General features: G+C 38.1%; 1 protein-coding gene across 3 annotated transcripts in view; it reads right to left on the bottom strand.

Annotated features, from left to right (window-relative positions):
* Positions 1 to 8551: 8551 nt before the first annotated feature.
* The window catches only part of rhobtb4 (Rho related BTB domain containing 4), a 41347-nt gene continuing 31778 nt past the window's right edge, over positions 8552 to 18120 (bottom strand). For all 3 annotated transcript variants that reach the window (XM_053654058.1, XM_053654060.1, XM_053654057.1), the window contains 4 exons: positions 15626 to 15776; positions 14431 to 14519; positions 14064 to 14169; positions 8552 to 13946 (listed from right to left, as the gene is read on the bottom strand). In XM_053654058.1, coding sequence (XP_053510033.1) covers positions 13765 to 13946; positions 14064 to 14169; positions 14431 to 14519; positions 15626 to 15776 — 528 coding nt within the window. In that variant the 3' untranslated portion in view covers positions 8552 to 13764. The remainder of the gene's footprint in view (positions 13947 to 14063; positions 14170 to 14430; positions 14520 to 15625; positions 15777 to 18120) is intronic.

The raw sequence follows: 18120 nt of genomic DNA, 5'->3' as shown, positions 1-18120 counted from the left end.
TTTATTTAAAAAAATAATTTTAAAAATCTGGTTTAGACCATGCCCACTTAACTTTTAAATTAGAATACAGGTATTACAATTTAATACTCTACTATGATTAGAGCACTAAACTGATACGGATAGTATCATTACATTACACACCTAATATACACAATACATTCAACTGTTTGTATTCAGCAACTGCTTTACTTGCAAAATAGTCATTCAATATGCAGAGATTAGCAAGTTATTGATAAAAATGACCTCATACATTTATGTAGACAGTACAATTGTCAGCACTACACCACTCAGTCAGCATTAAATAATCTTTATTTTCAGATGGCAGTATTACAAATTAGTATCTTGCTGCTTGTTTCCAGCACTGAATGAGAACCAGCACAATGATTCATGTTTTGCACCTCTAACATGACATTGTTGTGCAGTATTGTGCCTAGATTCCTGAAATACAAAGTTGCCCACCTAAAGAGCATTACAGTGGAACATGAAAAGTGTGGGCATACACTGGAGCTCTGTCTTCCATCCAAACTGCTGGCACATCGTATAAATGAGAGATGAGCTCAGGATGTCAGAGCTCCAACACCATCCCCATAACTTCCTGTCATTAGTTTTGTGCAACGATTTCTGTAAACAGTTTGGTTCAGAAATGTTGTTATGCTTAGCTTCACTGACTCCTTGGCATTTCCTCTTTAAAGAGTGGAAGTTTCGTTTGGGATAATTGGAAATGTTTGTTTTCTTTGACGGCAACGTTTTACACCGCTGCAAAGAATGTTTGATCACCATGTTACATTTTCCACTATGATTAGTGGAAAAGAGTGATTTAATTCTGAAGTGTTCACAGTATGCTAGCTATATCCCATATTCCATTGATCCATCCATCCATTTTCTGTACTGCTTATCCTACACACCCTGGAGCCTATCCCAGAGAACTTGGGGCATAAGGTTGGGAACCCTTTGCACTGTGATATCGACTCATTTGAAATTTATAGAATACCATTACAAACCAATACCAAGCAATCAAGAACCAATATACTGTATACTGTGTGTAATTGCTTTTATTATCATAGATTTGTTTTCACATTAAAACATATATTTTTTAATCTCTAAGCAATTATCTCGAATAATATGTTAACTATCGACTGAGCTAGCGCTGAGCTAATACCACTATAATATCTTAAGACTTTCAAAGGGAAGATGTGATTAAAAAAATCCACAAAATAAGAAATTCAGTTTGTCTTTAATGTTTTTAACTCTAAGCTATAAACATCCACTGACAACCATGTTTCTTTGTGTTCAGACCTGACAGATGGTCAAAGTTCAATGCCACAGAGATATGCACACCAGGCCAGAGGTCAGTGTCTGTTATTCCCCTCGCTTTGGTGATAATGTGTTTTTCTTTAGCTTCTCTGGTCCTCCTTAACCACTTGAAATGCCTGGCTTCTCAAACCTTCTAAACTTCTTCAGCCGAAACGCTTCTCGACTATGGTAGGAATGCTTAACTCGTCTCAGTGGAGCCCTGAGCATAACGTTAATGCCACTATTATCAAGTACAAATAACTGTGAATCTGCAGACCTTGTGGGATGATTTCCTTTCCAAGGGCATGCAACAGAGCCAAGATTATTTGATGTGATTGTATTATACTGCATTACTTTCCATCAGGTTTCTTTTCCATAAATAATGGTTCTATAGCACACTATGTGGATCCAAGTATTCTGTCTTGTTTTAGTCTCATATATCAGTGTATCAGTCATTTTAATAGTGTCCTTATATATATATATATATATATATATATATATATATATATATATATATATATATATATATATATATATACAGCACAGGTTCCTTCACAGAGTATACAAGAAAGTGATGATTATCAGAACAGAGCACTGACTTAAAAACATATTCATAATTTATTACAGAAACAGTAATATTAATTTGACCATGTAGTTCTCACACTTTTGGCATGCTTGTGTTTAATCACACCCATGTCACCGAGGCATGCTCACGCATGCAGTATTGCTTTTTCTTCCAACAGCTTACTTCATCACACTAGAGGCCAGGAAGGGAATAGCAATAAAAGTGTTATTTTTCTTGATGGGTGGGAGAGTGAGACTGCTGATGCTCTGCAGAGTGTATCTCCTGTCTTGACAAGCTGTGTAATGACATAAAATAAAATAAAATTGACCACGAGATTTGACTGTGCTGTGATTTGAGAAAGGGTTAGGTTTACGTGACTGCACAAGGAGTTGGTTGAGTTTAATAGCTTGTTGAGTGTAGAGTATATGAGAAAGTGTCTTGGTTTTCTAATATTTATATGTCAAGTCAAGGGACTTTATTGTCATTTCAACCATATACAGCTGGTACAATACACAGTGAAACGAAACAACGTTCCTCCAGGACCATGGTGCTACATAAAACACCACACTAACCACATGAAACGACATAGTACTAAATAAGGTCTGCACATTTTTCCGTAAAGTGCACGTGCAAATGTGTGCTAAAAACACAGGACAGTACAATACTACTAAAACAGGACAATAGGCACAGTAAGTGACAATGTAGCACCGACCAGAACACAGTTTTAGTGTTGAAGTGTCCGATATAACAGGTAGTGCAGAAGATAGGAGCCAAAGAGTAACAATATAATTTAAAAATTGTGTCAATGTATGTCTAATTCAAGTACAATCTCAGTAATATTACAGTAGCCTTGTAGAGAAGGCAGTGCTCTCTTAGTACAACTAGGTTTGAATGTTTATTAATAAAAGAGGCTCAAAATACAAGATTTTAAACTGTTGGGACATACTGTATTACTAATATGCAGTGTTAAATTCACACCCGCTATACTGAATGCATGTTTGTAACAGACACAACTAATACTTTTGAACATTTTGGATTTACATTTACAGTAACTCACCAAATATAACTTTCTCTCTCAACTGAAACACATTAATATTATTCTGTTTATTTAACAGACATGACAATTCTGGTCAGGAGGCTAAACCTTGGTCTAAAAGAGACTAAGAATACAAACGTTGTTTTGTAAAAGACCCAGTCTGATTGTATCAGCTATAAGCTAATGTTTAATATTAGCCATATTATTGAAACAGTGATGGCTCATCCTGTTATTAGATGTTCTGGCTAAAATCTAATATCTCTTATCAGTATTTCAAAAATGAAACTCTTAGGGGTGAGTAATGCATAATATCACAAGGTTTCAATGATGGTATGATAAACCATTTGTATTTTTCTTATGACCATTAGTGGTGCTGTTGTGCTCAATTCCACTAAAGTCCAAAATAATCCACCTTTTGCTAAATGTGAAATATTCATACTGTATATAATCATGAAATATAACACATGAGCTCATTATTAGCTTTTGAGTAATGTGCACGCTAAATATAGCTAAAGATAGTTGAGCTCATTATTTGGTCAGTAAGGAGGAGGTGAGTTCCTGTCCCTCCTCTTGCTGTAAGGTATGCCATATTTGTCAGGAATTTGTAAGGCTTGCACTAAAGACAGTCAGTAATGTGTTTGGACTTGGGATGGCATATTTATGGGATAACAATTTGGGAGAATTATAGCTCTAGTTGGGAGAGCTTCATTCTTGTGTACAGCCCTGAACACATAAAAAAAAACCAAGAAGCTGTTAAATTCCTCAAGCGAGTGAGTCCTCCTACAGCCAGCTGAGTAATAACAGTCAGCTTCTGACACATTTAATATGAAACAGTGTGAAGGAATTATAGATTTACTGGCTGCTTTTTCAGTCAGAATCCTTGTTTATACAAATCAGCCTAAATAAAACAGGAAATCCTGGTTCTTCAATCCCCTCAAGACTATAACGCCTTGAGCCAGTGTGGCATACATTTTAGCAACCACTGCTGAAATTATTTTGGATGTTTAACTCATCAAAGATTCAGTCTTCCACAGACTGCTCTGAAGCTCCAAAATGGTTGCTTTAACTAGGTGAGAACCATGAGCTCAAAGTGTAGGAATGCAAAATCATGGTCAGGTTAACACTTATATTCCAGTGGAGGAAGAATGGAAGATGTCCAAATTTGTGGTTTTGAGGTTTTAGAGAAAGAAATAGTAATTTTTTTTATGACACTAATGATGAGTAAGACAACGAAATTTTAGAATGCAATAAGTGTGCTGTAAAAACTTGAAAGAGTGTGTCTCAAGCAGCTCTCTAGTTCAGTAGTCGGCACTGATCAGGGAGTCGGCCATTTTAAGGGCTGTCTCAATCGCAAAATCCTTCCAGTGCACTGTAATGTTCGCTCCCTAACAAATCCCACAATGCACCACAAAAACCAGGGACCATCGATGCTCACTACATTTCCTTACTGGAAATGACATCATGTTATCTGAAGCCTTTCAGCTCGAATAAAATGTCAGACGAACTCTCAGCCAACTTCCATCTACAAATGTAGGCAGCTTGTTATTATTGTCATAGCTCTCGAATGATTACTTACATGAGCAATTTTTAACCTTATTTGACATTCTATTTATGGTTTTTGAGTCAAATGACTTTTAAGTGTTTAATGAATTTTAAAAAAATCCACTAGCTAGTCTATGATCCTACTTGACGTACCATGATAGAAATGTGAGTGATAAAGCTAACAAATTTGTATGAGATATAAAACATTTATTTTTATGGTTTTATGTTTGGTGATATTTTACAACGCGAGTACATAATCATGTTGAAATTGAGTTATCAGTGTCCCAATATGTAGTGAGCCAGGGTCCTTACCAGTGCCCGAGCTCATGTACACAATATACTGATTAACAACCTAGGGAGCTAGGGATCTGATCGAGACACACCCCTATACAACATAATGAGTGAGTTAATCAGTTGATTTAAAAAAATTACATATTCACAGATGTTGGAACTCAGAGAGAAAAATGCCACTCAAATCTTTTCTTGCTAATGTTTCCCATATCAATACCGATCCAGTTTCCAACATGAATATAACCTTTATGTTAATCTTTATTGGGAAAACTGTCTTTCAATGAGTGTGCGTTCTTGGGTATAGACATAAAACCTACAAGGAGACCATGTGCTATAAGGCTCAACCATAATGGTGTCATAATAATAATGGCAAGATACAGATTGGTAGTAGAACTTTCTTGGCCCATTCATTATGACCAGTCATCACTATTACAGGGCTGATGGCACAGAGTTTATGGCTGTAATCAGCATCTGCACGTGCACAAACACATACACACACACACACACACACACACACACACACACACACGATGCCTATGTGGTCTCATGGCCACCCATCCATATGGACACATCAATGAGACCCAAATTTTACAACTACAGAGTCAATTCTAAACTATCTGTGGCAGCACTCCCCCACCTCAAACTCTTACTGGAAATTCTGCTGGATGTGTGTGTGTTGTTCCCACATCACACACTCTTGCCATGGCAACCACCATCAAATGTCTCACATTTATGTGAGTGACAAAACCCCGGCCTATAGCCCAGTCCAATAAAATCTCAGAACCAACTCACTAGAAAGTACCGTGTCATGAGAGAGGGGGTGGGGTCGGGTTCGGGTGGGGGTTGAGAGGAATACATCATGTGAATCCTTAATCAAGCCAAGTACCACTCACAGTGTGCTGACTCAGCTCTCTGAGTGCCTGTGTTGGGTGGAAAAGGACGTGGAAGAGGTAGACAGGAAGATCAGCCTGCCAAACTTCTCAGGAGAGTCGTAAACTGCAAAGACCATTATGGAACAAGATGAAAAATAGGATTCATGGTGAATGATTGAAAAAAATGGTTGAAAATTAATTTCCAGAGTAAACTTATTATTTTCTTTTATTTTTTTTGGGTGGTAGAAACCCCAGTTGAAGGATTTTTTATTGCTTAACAATGCTACAGAATGAATCGAACTACATCAACAGGAGAAATGAGCATTCAGTGTGTACAGACTCCAATAAAGTATGTGTGGAACTGTAAAAAGTGGGGAGAACTGAGCAGCTAGATAGACAAGTCTACCCACTAAAGACTCCTGGATAGGATTTTTGGTAAAAGCTAGAAGAGAGGGAGGAGGTGGGTATAGAAAATTTGTCTGTAGTAGGGAAAGGGACAGATGGGAATTTATAGGAAGTTAACTAAGAAGAAGGTGCAGCTTCAGGCAAAACTCCATAGAGTCATATTGAGAGAGACATGCTAAAATGCCTAATGTCAAAAAAGCTTCAAGTCTCCATGAAGTGCCTTGAAACACATGTAGCATTATTCAATATTGAGCAGCTCCACCCCCTTTGTGAATAGCGTTTAGCTTACCTCACTTTGATGTTGAACATTAACTGAAGCTCTTGAGCTGTATCTGCATTACATTACGCTTTGCACTGCTGCCACATGACGTGAGAAATGTGGGGTGAAGTCAAATTTTTAAAACAGTTGATTTAATGCAGTGCTGTCAAGGCTGCAACTGCAGAAAGGTGATGTCATTAGGAACATGAAGCTGTAGATGTGCTACTGCTGATCCTGTTGAGGATGTGGTGGTTTTCAGTGGGTTCTGCACACCCCCTTAATTACAAGATAGCTCATCATTGCTAGAAAGCAACTCTATAATAAGGTTGTCATCTGCAAACCTAATTATCGTGTTGGAGTCATGGGTGTGTATGCTGTCGTAGGTGACGGGCAGGTAGTGTAGAGAGCTCAGTATACAGACTTGTGGCACTCCAGTGCTAAGAAATCAAACTGAAGAAGGAATGTCCTACATCCTTTTCATTGATTTATTTATTTTGGCCCAGGAAAATGTCATTTGTGTTTGGTCTGACCATAATGCATTTTTTTTAAAAAGCCATGATAATGGCATGATAATGAGTGACTGTGAGTAAACAAATGATATGATGACAGGCTACTACACGTGTCCAATCAGACCTCATACTTTATACATGATTTCTGGTTGCTCTTGAAAACCTGGGTGCTCTTATTTATTGGGTTATTGTCCCTGGAGTCCAAGTGTGAAGCATTTTTGGCTTCTCATACAAATAGATCAAGGCGTTGCAGTCAAAAGACTCCACGAATGTCTGAAGTAGCTTGTCTGTCATTTGAATCTGAGGCTCGGATTACAAACAAAACAGAGGATTTTACTTAGGAAGAGTGCTTCTGTTAAGCTCCAGACAAAGTCTAAATTACACATTGCCTGTCTAGACAGAAATGACACAATCAAAGTTACAGAAAAATATAATAAATAAATTATAAATATGCCATCTGGGTGTGGTCTGCTGCTCACTTGGTTTTGGATACACTGTAAGAATGAAAGTACTGTATATTATTGCTCCCCAAGGCACAAACAGTGTAAATTATGACCTTATTATATGGTTCGGTCTGGGTTAAGATGGAATGGGAGATAGATCCTTAGAATACCTCATATACTTATAATATTACCTTATAAAGTTAAAGAAACATGGCTTCATATATATACACAACAATGACACCTAAGGTTGAATTATGAAATGTGTTTTAAGGGTACTTTAAATCCACCTCTAACCCATTTTCTGACAATAGACTAAAAGCTACATTTTCTTGCTTTTTCCTAATAGTATAGCTTTGAAAATGCTAGCTGTGCATCAGGCTGCCATGGATCATAGACTGTACATGTGGTAATAACAACTTTGATGAGTTTTCTGGGCTGGAGTAAACTTCATCATTGCGAATGCTAAGTCAGGATTTTTAGAAGTTTTATTTATTTTTTTTTATTTTACAGTGGTATGATTAGACAGGTAATACTGAAGTCTTAGATTTCATTCTATGCATTTTGAGAACACACAGCCTGGATAAACCAAGAGGAAAATTATAGTAGATTTTCCAAAAACTATTTCTCTACAGCAGAAATTATTTTTTAAATAATATTGACATTTGAAATATATAAAAAAAATATTAAAATGGTAACAAGAAAGTATTTAAAAGCTTTTGAAAACTGACCTAAGACTGCAATAAGAGATCATTTTCAGCTAAGGAAAAATAAGAAAAACATTTTATTTGCATTTACATTGCAATAGTACCTGCCTAATGGTTCATTGCATTACTGAGTTGATCTCTGACGCCCTCTTTTGGCCATTCTTTGCAATTGTCTACTAAAACACTACAAACTCTCACACTAATGCATTCATTTATCTTCAGTAACTGCTTTATCCTGTTCAGGGTTGTGGTGGATCTTGAGCCTATCCTGGGAACACTGAGCATGAGGCAGGAATACCCTGGTTGGGACACCAGTCCACTGCAGGCCACCATGCACACACATTCACACCTAGGGGCGATTTAGAGTCACCAATCTATCTACTTACATTTTTATTGAGTGCACCACCTTGCTGCCTTTTCATACATACTAATTGTTATATGAATATAAGCTGCTTGATAAAAGCTTACAAGCAGTTGTTCCCTCCTGTTGAGAAAAATACATCTAATTCTATACTACAGTACACACTTTTCTAAATGCTTCATTTAAAACTATGTTACTGAGTATCACTCAAGAACAAATTCTCATGTTATCATTTCAGTGAAAAAAAAAAAAAAAAGACAAAACGCAAACATCCAATAATCCACTTAAAGTTTATTAAAAGCCCAGTTAAACATTAGAATACTGAAACGGCATTTCGCCTACTTATTTGTTCCATTTTGTACAAATCACAGTGGTTCAAAATAGTATTACAAAAGGTTTCATTAAAACATTTTTGCAGCATCTGCTGAACATTCTTATTGTTGCCTTTCTTTCTTCCATTTTTTTTTTATAAAAAAAAAAAAGCCCTTATAGTGTGTTGTGTGTGCTCTTTTTTGTTTCATTACATTAACAGCAATTTTCAAAAGAAGTAAGAAGTTAACAAGATTAACACAACGTGCTTAATGGTATAATAGTCATATAATAATATAAAGAGAACAAAACAAAAGGAAGAATGGTCATCAGCTTTTACTCAGTTGCTGACCGCTCTCAAACACCCAAGGTGGCCTTGAGACGGAGGTCCGCACTGTACATAAAACCGACGATACCATTAGTGTTAGAATTGTCATGTTAGTTTAAAGAAGGCCACTTCCACTGAAAGTGAGAGCTGTATAATCGAAGTTATGATAGTATTAACCCCTTTGCATATTGTTATTCCCCACAGTAGTTTGTATAAGATGCATGAAAAAAACCCAAAAAAACATTAAGCATCTAAACCACAAACACATAACGCTATGTCTTATGAATTCACTGCATGGAAAATACAAGAGTGGGTTTAACCCAAAGATCAAATCCTGCAATTAATCAAAGAAGTACGTATACAAAAGTGTGAGGTACAGAAAATGAGGAAATAATATTTGGAAGAAAGAATAGTGAACAATTTTGAGAGTGGATGCTGAATCAGAAAGGAAATAGCAGCACTGGAAGAAGCATGTACAGCCTCGGACTTCCCAATAACGCAAAAGTCTTTCCATCACGCCATAAAATGCGTGCTGCATAATAAGCTGCGTTCAATAGTTCTCATTTGCTTCTGTAGAGGGCACGAGTGTCTGACTACAACGAATACTGTAGGCTGTACGTGCTCTCCCACAGCCATACCAGCATGATCACATCAAACCCAAAACATTTATTTCCACCCGGTTCAGCAAAACAATGAGAGCTGGAAATATTTCATACAGGAAAAGCAATGAAAAGGATGCAGCATAAAGCCAGGATAGAGAACAGTAAGCTGTGCTACATAACGTTCACAGGCACTGACAGTAAGAGGAGGAATGCGGTGGTCAGCTGCCTGGCTAAGTGCCTGTGTGTGTTTATGCGTATGCACACGTGGTTTTCTTTACAATTATTCAACATCTAAAGGCAGTAGTAAGAGGCCCTCTTCAGAAAGGCAACACGATTTTTTTTTCTTTAAAAAAAAAAAAAAAAAAAAAAAAAAAAAAAAAAAAAAATCAAAGGCACAGGTAATGCCAGGATAGAACAACACCGAGCCCTATGGAGCATTACTATTGCAAACTCTGGGGGAGGGGGTGTGGGGGAAGGGGGGGAAATGTACAGGTTTTTTTTTTTTTTTGAGCAAGGACATGATAATCCCGGTTAAAAACTGTATATAACATTGTTATTAGACTTTCTCCTAAATGTAACACGTATTTGTATACGAGCTCATATAGGAGAACAGACTAATAAAGTGCACACCTGATTCTTAATACAAATGTACACATGACTGCATGCAATCATGTCTAGGAGACCATTCTTCATGCACATTTCCTGTAAACGTGCATCACTTCAAGGCAATCACTATAAAAATCAGGAAAATAAGTTTGTTTTTCACAATTTAGGCTAAAGTGCATAGGCGGTTACACTGTTAATAAGGGCTTATCAATTGTTAGTGCTGTTGAAAAAGTCTCAAAAAATGTTACCCAAGCCATAATAAGGTTTCTAATAATACTCATACAAAAGCCACAAAACCGTCCCTCAGAACTACAGAACTACATCATACACCCCGTCTATTTTTAAAACCTAAACTTAGCAAAGGCAATAACAATAAAGCACACAGGTTATATACAGAGACATCATTGCCTTCACCAACAAACACTGAACACAAACTGCATGGAGCTAAAAAAGTCCACTTTGTTTATGGAAGAAAAATTACCATGCTACAAAATGTAATGTCTTTTTAAATGCTGGAGTTTAGGAACAGTCAGTCATGCACGACAGATCCAGACAGCAAAAATGTGTAAGGGACAAAAGGAGTGCCCAAAAATCACCAAGGCAGCACGTTCCACCTTCAAGTACAGAAAGACACTGTATAAGAGGTAAACACTATTGATTTGTCTGTGAGAACTGTTTTATAAATGTTTTACCATAGGTTACTATTGAAGTGCTTAGTACGGAGACAGTACCATAGCAGAGCAATTGCAAACTGGTGTATTCACCGGCATGTTACATTGCTAGACAGAGGTTAATTTTAGATCACCGACTGCTATTTTTAATGATCTAAAATGTCAGATTTTCTAAGATTTAGCTCAAAGGGCCCCACCTTGTGTCAAAGGCTTTTGCTATTTCCTTCCTTCCAAAGATCAGCTTCATTCACACATGGGCCCCACGAGATTCTCTCGCATGTCTATTTCAGTAGCTGTTGATTATTCGAACATGTCTCTAGTGAGAAAAAAGAAGAAGAAATCTTTCCACATCATATGTCTCCAGCTAGCTACCAGCGGCACCTGGGTACAGTCTCACGGAGGTGAAAAATCTGAAAGCCAGAAATAGTGGAAGGTGCTACAAAAAAAGTCGAACAGTTTTCTGTTTTAACATTTACAAAAATAGCACTCGTGAAACTGAGCTTTCAGAAATAAGTGCCTACTTTAGCACAACCCAAGCAAACAAATACCTAACTAACATTGATGTCTTTGATAATGTAACAGGATCACCAGATAAAGAACAGCACAACGCGTTTGAGAAATACTTCATACTTGATGTAGGGACAAAAGTGGAAAGGTTACAATTACTGAGCTGTGCTGTTACCACATAAATACCACATCAGTAGTATATACCAATAATACCACAAAACCTATTTTCCATTTTGCTACAAGCCTTTCTACTGAAAGTTATAAAGCTTTTTGAAGAAAAAAGGAATCAATCTTTTATCCAACAACTTTGCTTTCCTAAATAGTCAAGATTTTGTTGCTGTTGTTGTGTAGGATTGTCACACAGAAAGTAATTAATTACATGAGCAAGAGAAAAAAGTAACCACTGTGAGAAAAGAATACTATCACTGGGATATTTAGTAATTCCAAGCACCATTTTAACTGTATGAACTGGAAAGTGAAGGTACAACTCTGTAGCCTTATATTCAGCAAATAAACAAAAAGACCCCCACACTGACTGAATCCCAAACTTATTTCTGTCTGCAGAGGTAGAACACAGCAGGTTAGACTGAGGGAAGCTAATTTAGATCTTAGCAAAGAAGCAGGAAGGAAAAATATGGCAACCTTATTTTTGGTTATGTTGCAATTGAGTAGATTTAAAAACTCCTGGACAAAAATATTAAAATGTTACTCTTATATGAAGGGTGGAAACTTTATAAAAAAAAAAAATAAAAATAAAAAAAAAGGCAAGAATTCCAGATTAATTTCCTTGATCTAACGCATTATACAAACCGAAGACACAACACTGCCTCTAGTGGCTTGGAGAAGTAAATGCAAGTAAAAATAAACATCTTGGTAGCGATCAGAACAAAACCCTACTCATTAGATAATGGTCATACTCCCTTAGCAGTGGTAGAAATAGACCTAAATTAAGACCTTCCTTTTACGTTTTTTTCCCCCGACACCAGAATCGTCTCTTTGGTGCATTATTAGAACCTTTTAGTTTAATGAACAGAGCATCGCACCATGTTTATTTAGTGTCCTGTTTCTGCCCACATTCAGCTTTAAGTGCTAGCAGTAATAATTCGTGGCCCTCATGTGTCAACGTTGCGAAGAAAAGGTTCTAAACAGTTTCATATACACAGTAAAATTGGGATCTGTCAACGGTGAGTATGCATATCATATGCACAAGTGTGCATTGTAAAGTCCAATTGTTCATAGCCACCATACATGTGCATTTCACTGCTCGGTTACATACAGACACACCCACAATTAACCATATATAGTATGTAAGCGAACAAACAAGTAAATCAAAATCTGAGCTATGGAAAGAAACTTCTTTCTAGATTTTAATCAATAAAGTGGAGAATAGAAGGTGTGCTGTTTAATATTTCTGTTCGTGGTGTTTGGGAGACACCTGAAGGCATAAATCATGGTTGAAAGAACTTGTACATGAACAGGCAGAACAGGTATTGCATTTGTTCGCCTCATTTCTCTTTCCAATTTAGGCCGCAATTGATGCCACAAATGTATCGGTATTAGTTTTGTGCTCCCATGCAAAATATACTCAGAAGCCTAAGTGAACGTTTGTCTTGATAAATCCCACACTCTGCATTGAAAAGTTCGTAAACACAATTTCTGCACAGATTTGTTAGTAAGCAATGTTGATAAATGAGGGCCCTTGAGTGGAGTTACCCCAATAGTGCCTCAGTGGAAAACTGGAAAACCAAACATAAAGATCAAAAAGGGGGCTACAGAAGATCCAAAGCAACTTCTTTTTCTTTGAGAATAGGCAAAGGTTATACATTACTGAGGCAAAAAGCATGTACCACAGTTCAGCTGGATGTACCTTTGCGGATTACAGAATAACAAATCCCTGACGCTGTTTTAGGTGCTAGGTGCAAGGTATGTGTAGCTCATATATGTTGGATATATTCCCCAGAAATAGGATTCAGAGGAAGAGCTCATCACAACAGCACCATGCTCTATGCATGCTCGGGCGCCAGCGCCTAGGCTTGGTACTGAGGGGGTGAGTGAGGATGTGTGGGTTTGTAGTTGTAGCACAAGAATAACAGTCTTAAAAAGGTGAAGGCAGATCACTGCCATGAAGACATTCTCTATGTGGTGTCCCTACGTGGCCTCCAAACTTGCTGGATTAACACAGTGAAACACAAGACAGAGTGAGAAATTCTCCCCTTCAGTTGATGAGCTAAAAACTCTTATGGGCCACAGCTTTTTGCCTCAGGCTTGGCATTAAACCTGGCTTGATGAGGGAAGGCAGAAGCACAGGGGCGAAGTGGCCCCAGACAAACGTCCATCAGCCAGGATGCATACATTGGACACAGACACAGGTCTTCCCAGGATCAGCTGTGAGTCCTGAGGCCGAGACAGTGTGAGGGGTTTGGGGTGTGAGCGGTGGTGGTTGCCGGATAAGGAAGCACCCTCAGGAGATGTGGGGTGCAGAGGAGGATGGGTGTCTCCAGAAGCACCAGCCACGCTTTGTGTGTTGCTTGCGCAGGATTTCTTCCTCACGCTCACGCTCCTTCTTTGAGCGGTTGTAGCGGTCTTCCTCCTTGAGGAACCACACGGGGGGCCAGCGCTGCTTCTCAAAGTGCTTCTGATTTTCTGGAGGAGACAAGGGAATGAAATGATTGAAATGTTGAGAGATATGGACAAATATGATCGATGAAAAGGTCAGAGATGAGGTCAACTGTTATATAGGGATAGGTATTAGGTCTATACCTGGAGACATGGTCTTCATGTCTTTGGGGAACTTGCGACACACACTGTTGTAGTTGGTGCAAATGTGATGGAGACACCAGGCAGAGAGCTGTTTGGCATTGTGGAACTATAGAAAGGGAGATGAAGTGGATGTTGGCACAAGGCATCACACAGTGATTTCCAACAATGAGGCTCATTTGAAAGGCAACGACTGATCATCCTTTGAACTTGAATTAGAATGGGCTATGAATAAATGTTAATTTGGGGGATTAATGTGTTCCCTTTGTTACCTGGCTACTTCAGTATTCAAATCAGTGTGCTTAACAGAATAATAGGCCCATCTACTCTGAAATTGGTCTGTTTTTCCACAGACTTAAATGAAGATTACCTGAGCCATTTCTAGGTAAGCCAGCACCTGTCCATCAATGTCTGCTCCTTTTACTGCCCACTGCAAGAGCTCTTCAACCGCATGTTGCTCTGTGGAACACAACATACCACAATACCAATGTTAATATTCTATGTGGCTTGGGATGGTAAACTTTTGCTTATTAAGGCACTATTCCGATTGGATTCGTTTACATGAATAGGCCGGGTAATGTAATTATTACCAAAGTCTCCCTGGGATAGTTTTTTTTAACGGACTGTGTGTGTATGCGACTGGAAAAATGAAACCCTATTATACCTTCTAAAAACGACAGGTTAACATAACCCCAGGTAATACACACACACACACACACACACACACACACACACACACACACACATATATACATATATATACACATATATATATATATAAAATATGGATATGTATGTATGTATATATATATATATATATATATATATATATAAAAAATATGGATATGTATGTATGTATGTATATATATATATATATATATATATATATATATATATATATATATATATATATATATATATATAATATGGATATGTATGTATGTATGTATGTGTATATATGCCATCTGAACTGACATGTTGGTAAAAATTCTTTAATATGCCGTGAGGAAAGAGGTTTTGTGCTTTTTCTTCAAGACACTCCAAGAAGTGGTCTTTTTTATCACCTCCTACCGAAACCAAAATGAAATCAAGTATTGGCAGAGATGACATTTCAAAAGGACCTGAGAGAGAAGAGATGCTTCCGGGGCTTTACCGAAGTCAATGAGCTCCTAGCCCAGGTATAGCCTACATACTAGTGCAATACCTGTGCAGCCACAAGAACTTGGAATAAAGGTCAAAACAATCGCTTTGCATTAAAATGAGGTGTATGTAGTGTATGTATTTATGTATGCATGGATTTTTTTAAGCGTGACAATCTCGCATATGGAAGGCACTCCCATCTCTGATTTATACATATGCTAATGGATCATAATTAGGACATATTTCCTCTGGGAACATTGCTTAACAGAAATTTGTACAGAAATCTTATCCTGTCCAAACGGTATTTGAAATATCAGGCTGAATTTGGCACTCGACTAACTGCTAGATGTGTGCAATCTGTAGTAATTTGTTATATTCTTGAATGGTGAACTGTAATCATTTTCGGAATGCAGAAATACGCCTACCTGTAAGAGCCACAAGGCGGGGCAAGCAGAGACGGTTGGCTAGTATTATGAGGTCAATAGGCTCCAACTCGGGGCAAGGTGTGAGCAAGCCACAGTACAGATACTCCAGCACAGCTCTCATACAGGCAGTACTGGTGTTGGGTATGGACACCTGAAGAAAGAAATAAACAGGGAGAAAGAAAAAGAACTAAATAAAACAAATACATTATCAACAGCTGCCCATATTGTGAAAATATGAAAAGAATCTGTGGAAATCTGTGGATGTTTATTCATAGCACAACTCCAGCATATAGAAACTCAAGGGGCCGACTGATCCACTAGTGAAGCAATCTGCTTTTCATCTCTCCCAGTTGACACCTGCTTGGTCCTGGCACACACCCATAAATCAGGGCTTCAAGCTGACTACAGAACATGAATTGGGAGGGCAAGTGGTCAAGAGAGAATGAGGGTGGACATATGTGACAGATTAGGGCATACAGGGAAAGAGAGGGCCAGTGGCCTCTGTGAGGGGTCTTTCATCTTTCAACAGCACTGCATGAAACTGTTACCATTGCTGATTCAAAGCTCTGGGCAAATAATTCTGCAGGCTCGATGCCAAAAAGACGGCCCACAGACACAACACTTTTGTCAGACAGTAGTGAAGGACTCTACAACGTGTCCCCATTTTCTAACACCACCTTCAAATCTCATTCACTCCCCCAGCCACCGGTAAACACATCTAAAAGTAATCACCTACTCAAATTTGTTCTCCATTTTCTGCCCAAAAGCTCAAGAATTAAATGGAGGAAGACTTTTCAATGTGCTCTTTATTTGGACTTGGCAGGATCTACAAACAATGGCATGCATATTTAACTCTAGCAAATCAAGAGGCAGCTTTTAGTAGATATCAAGAATGTTCCAGATCCCAACCATGGCAGTCTTTTCTTCATGCTGTCACTTTCCCCCATGCTGGCATTGGCACCTCTGTGAATTGACACAAGATGTAGAGAGTTTAATTGCCTCTGGATGTGCCTTGTCTTAAGGACCAGAAGTTTCACATCAGTCTGCAGAACAGAATCCTTCACTTCTCCTGGCACCATGAAGACTTTCATACTGTAAATGACACTAGGATTATCATGCCTCTGGAACTGGTCTGAATCCAAGTCCTTAGCACTGAAAGTATGACTTGACATGATCCAGCGAAGATAATTAACTCCTATTCTGATGAAACAGTTTAGAAAGAATGCACAGTCATGCACAGTGGAGACAGAAAACATGCCAGATGACTGAAAGTCTAAAGATGGCAAGGTAGGGGGAAAATTAGACAACACCAGAATAGCCCAGGGGTCCTTCTGAAGCCTCAGGGGTGCCCCACATCAGCCTGACTAAGAACCAATTAGCAGAATGTCAGCCTCACTGTGAGCTCTAATTACAACTAAAGGGCAAAGAGTTAAGATGTGCAGTAGTAAAGCAGGAGGTAGCATCCAGTCAAAGATTCAACACGGTGATCTGGATGCTTTTAATAAGATTGAGCAGCACTTTAGTCCTTTATTCCTTCCAGCTCGCTTGCCTCCTCATTTATACACTGCTCAAACAGGTCAGGTTCCCAAGCTTCAACTTTCATGGTAATTTAGCCATCAACGCCATAGCCATCTCATCGTCATCTGTTTTCAATACATCTACGATGGATTTCTCACTGATAGGACATTGTTTTCAGGAGCCAACAGTGAAGTGTGACTGTTATTGCTTACATTTGAAATTTTTTGCAACTGTTTAACTGCACTAGCAATGTCCCTCTGTGATGTCAGAGCAGCCGGCATTCACAGGAATATGAACGAAAACACAGCATCAACCAACAAATTAGCTCCAGAATCTCTGAGAACATCACAAACATTTCTATATAAATATATTAAATGTGTTTCAGGATGGACTTTTTCTTTTACAATTTTGTATTTACAGTACTTTAAGGTAAATGTTCAAATATATTGATTTGCCTTGACTTTTTACAAATATTAAACAAGTATTACAAATCTTGTTTCAACATTTTTCACTGAAATGACAATTAAGTATTTAACAAGAAAAAAAACAAACAAAAAAAAAAACGTCAGAGAGAATAATATAAAAGGTGGGAAAGACTGTTACAACCCCCAGTCTACATCATGCACCCAATGCTTCCTGTTCACCATCTTTTCTTTCGCTTCATCTGACAGGTTTTCACAGTTGAGATTTCAAGCTTCCTCTCGCTCTCACACTAATCAACTCTGCTGTCATGAGTGCTGTTGCCGCGAAGCGTTTTGATGCCTGACTGTCGGCCATACTTTCACAGAGCAAGCAGTCATGCACAGTGCAACCGATGGAACGAGACGTGCATGCTCAAGGGTTCAAACAGATAACTTTGCTTCTTGAAGTTTAGGGTTGGTTGCAAGTGCTAAAATATCAGAACACTTCATTATACACCAAATCCTAAATATTATTCTGCAATAATGCCTGCCTTCAGAGAACAAACATCTCTAGTT

Source organism: Ictalurus furcatus, chromosome 22 (assembly GCF_023375685.1).
Source record: "Ictalurus furcatus strain D&B chromosome 22, Billie_1.0, whole genome shotgun sequence".
Classification (NCBI taxonomy): domain Eukaryota; kingdom Metazoa; phylum Chordata; class Actinopteri; order Siluriformes; family Ictaluridae; genus Ictalurus; species Ictalurus furcatus.
Note: the sequence above shows the minus strand (reverse complement) of the source record. Positions and strands in the feature narration are given on the sequence as shown.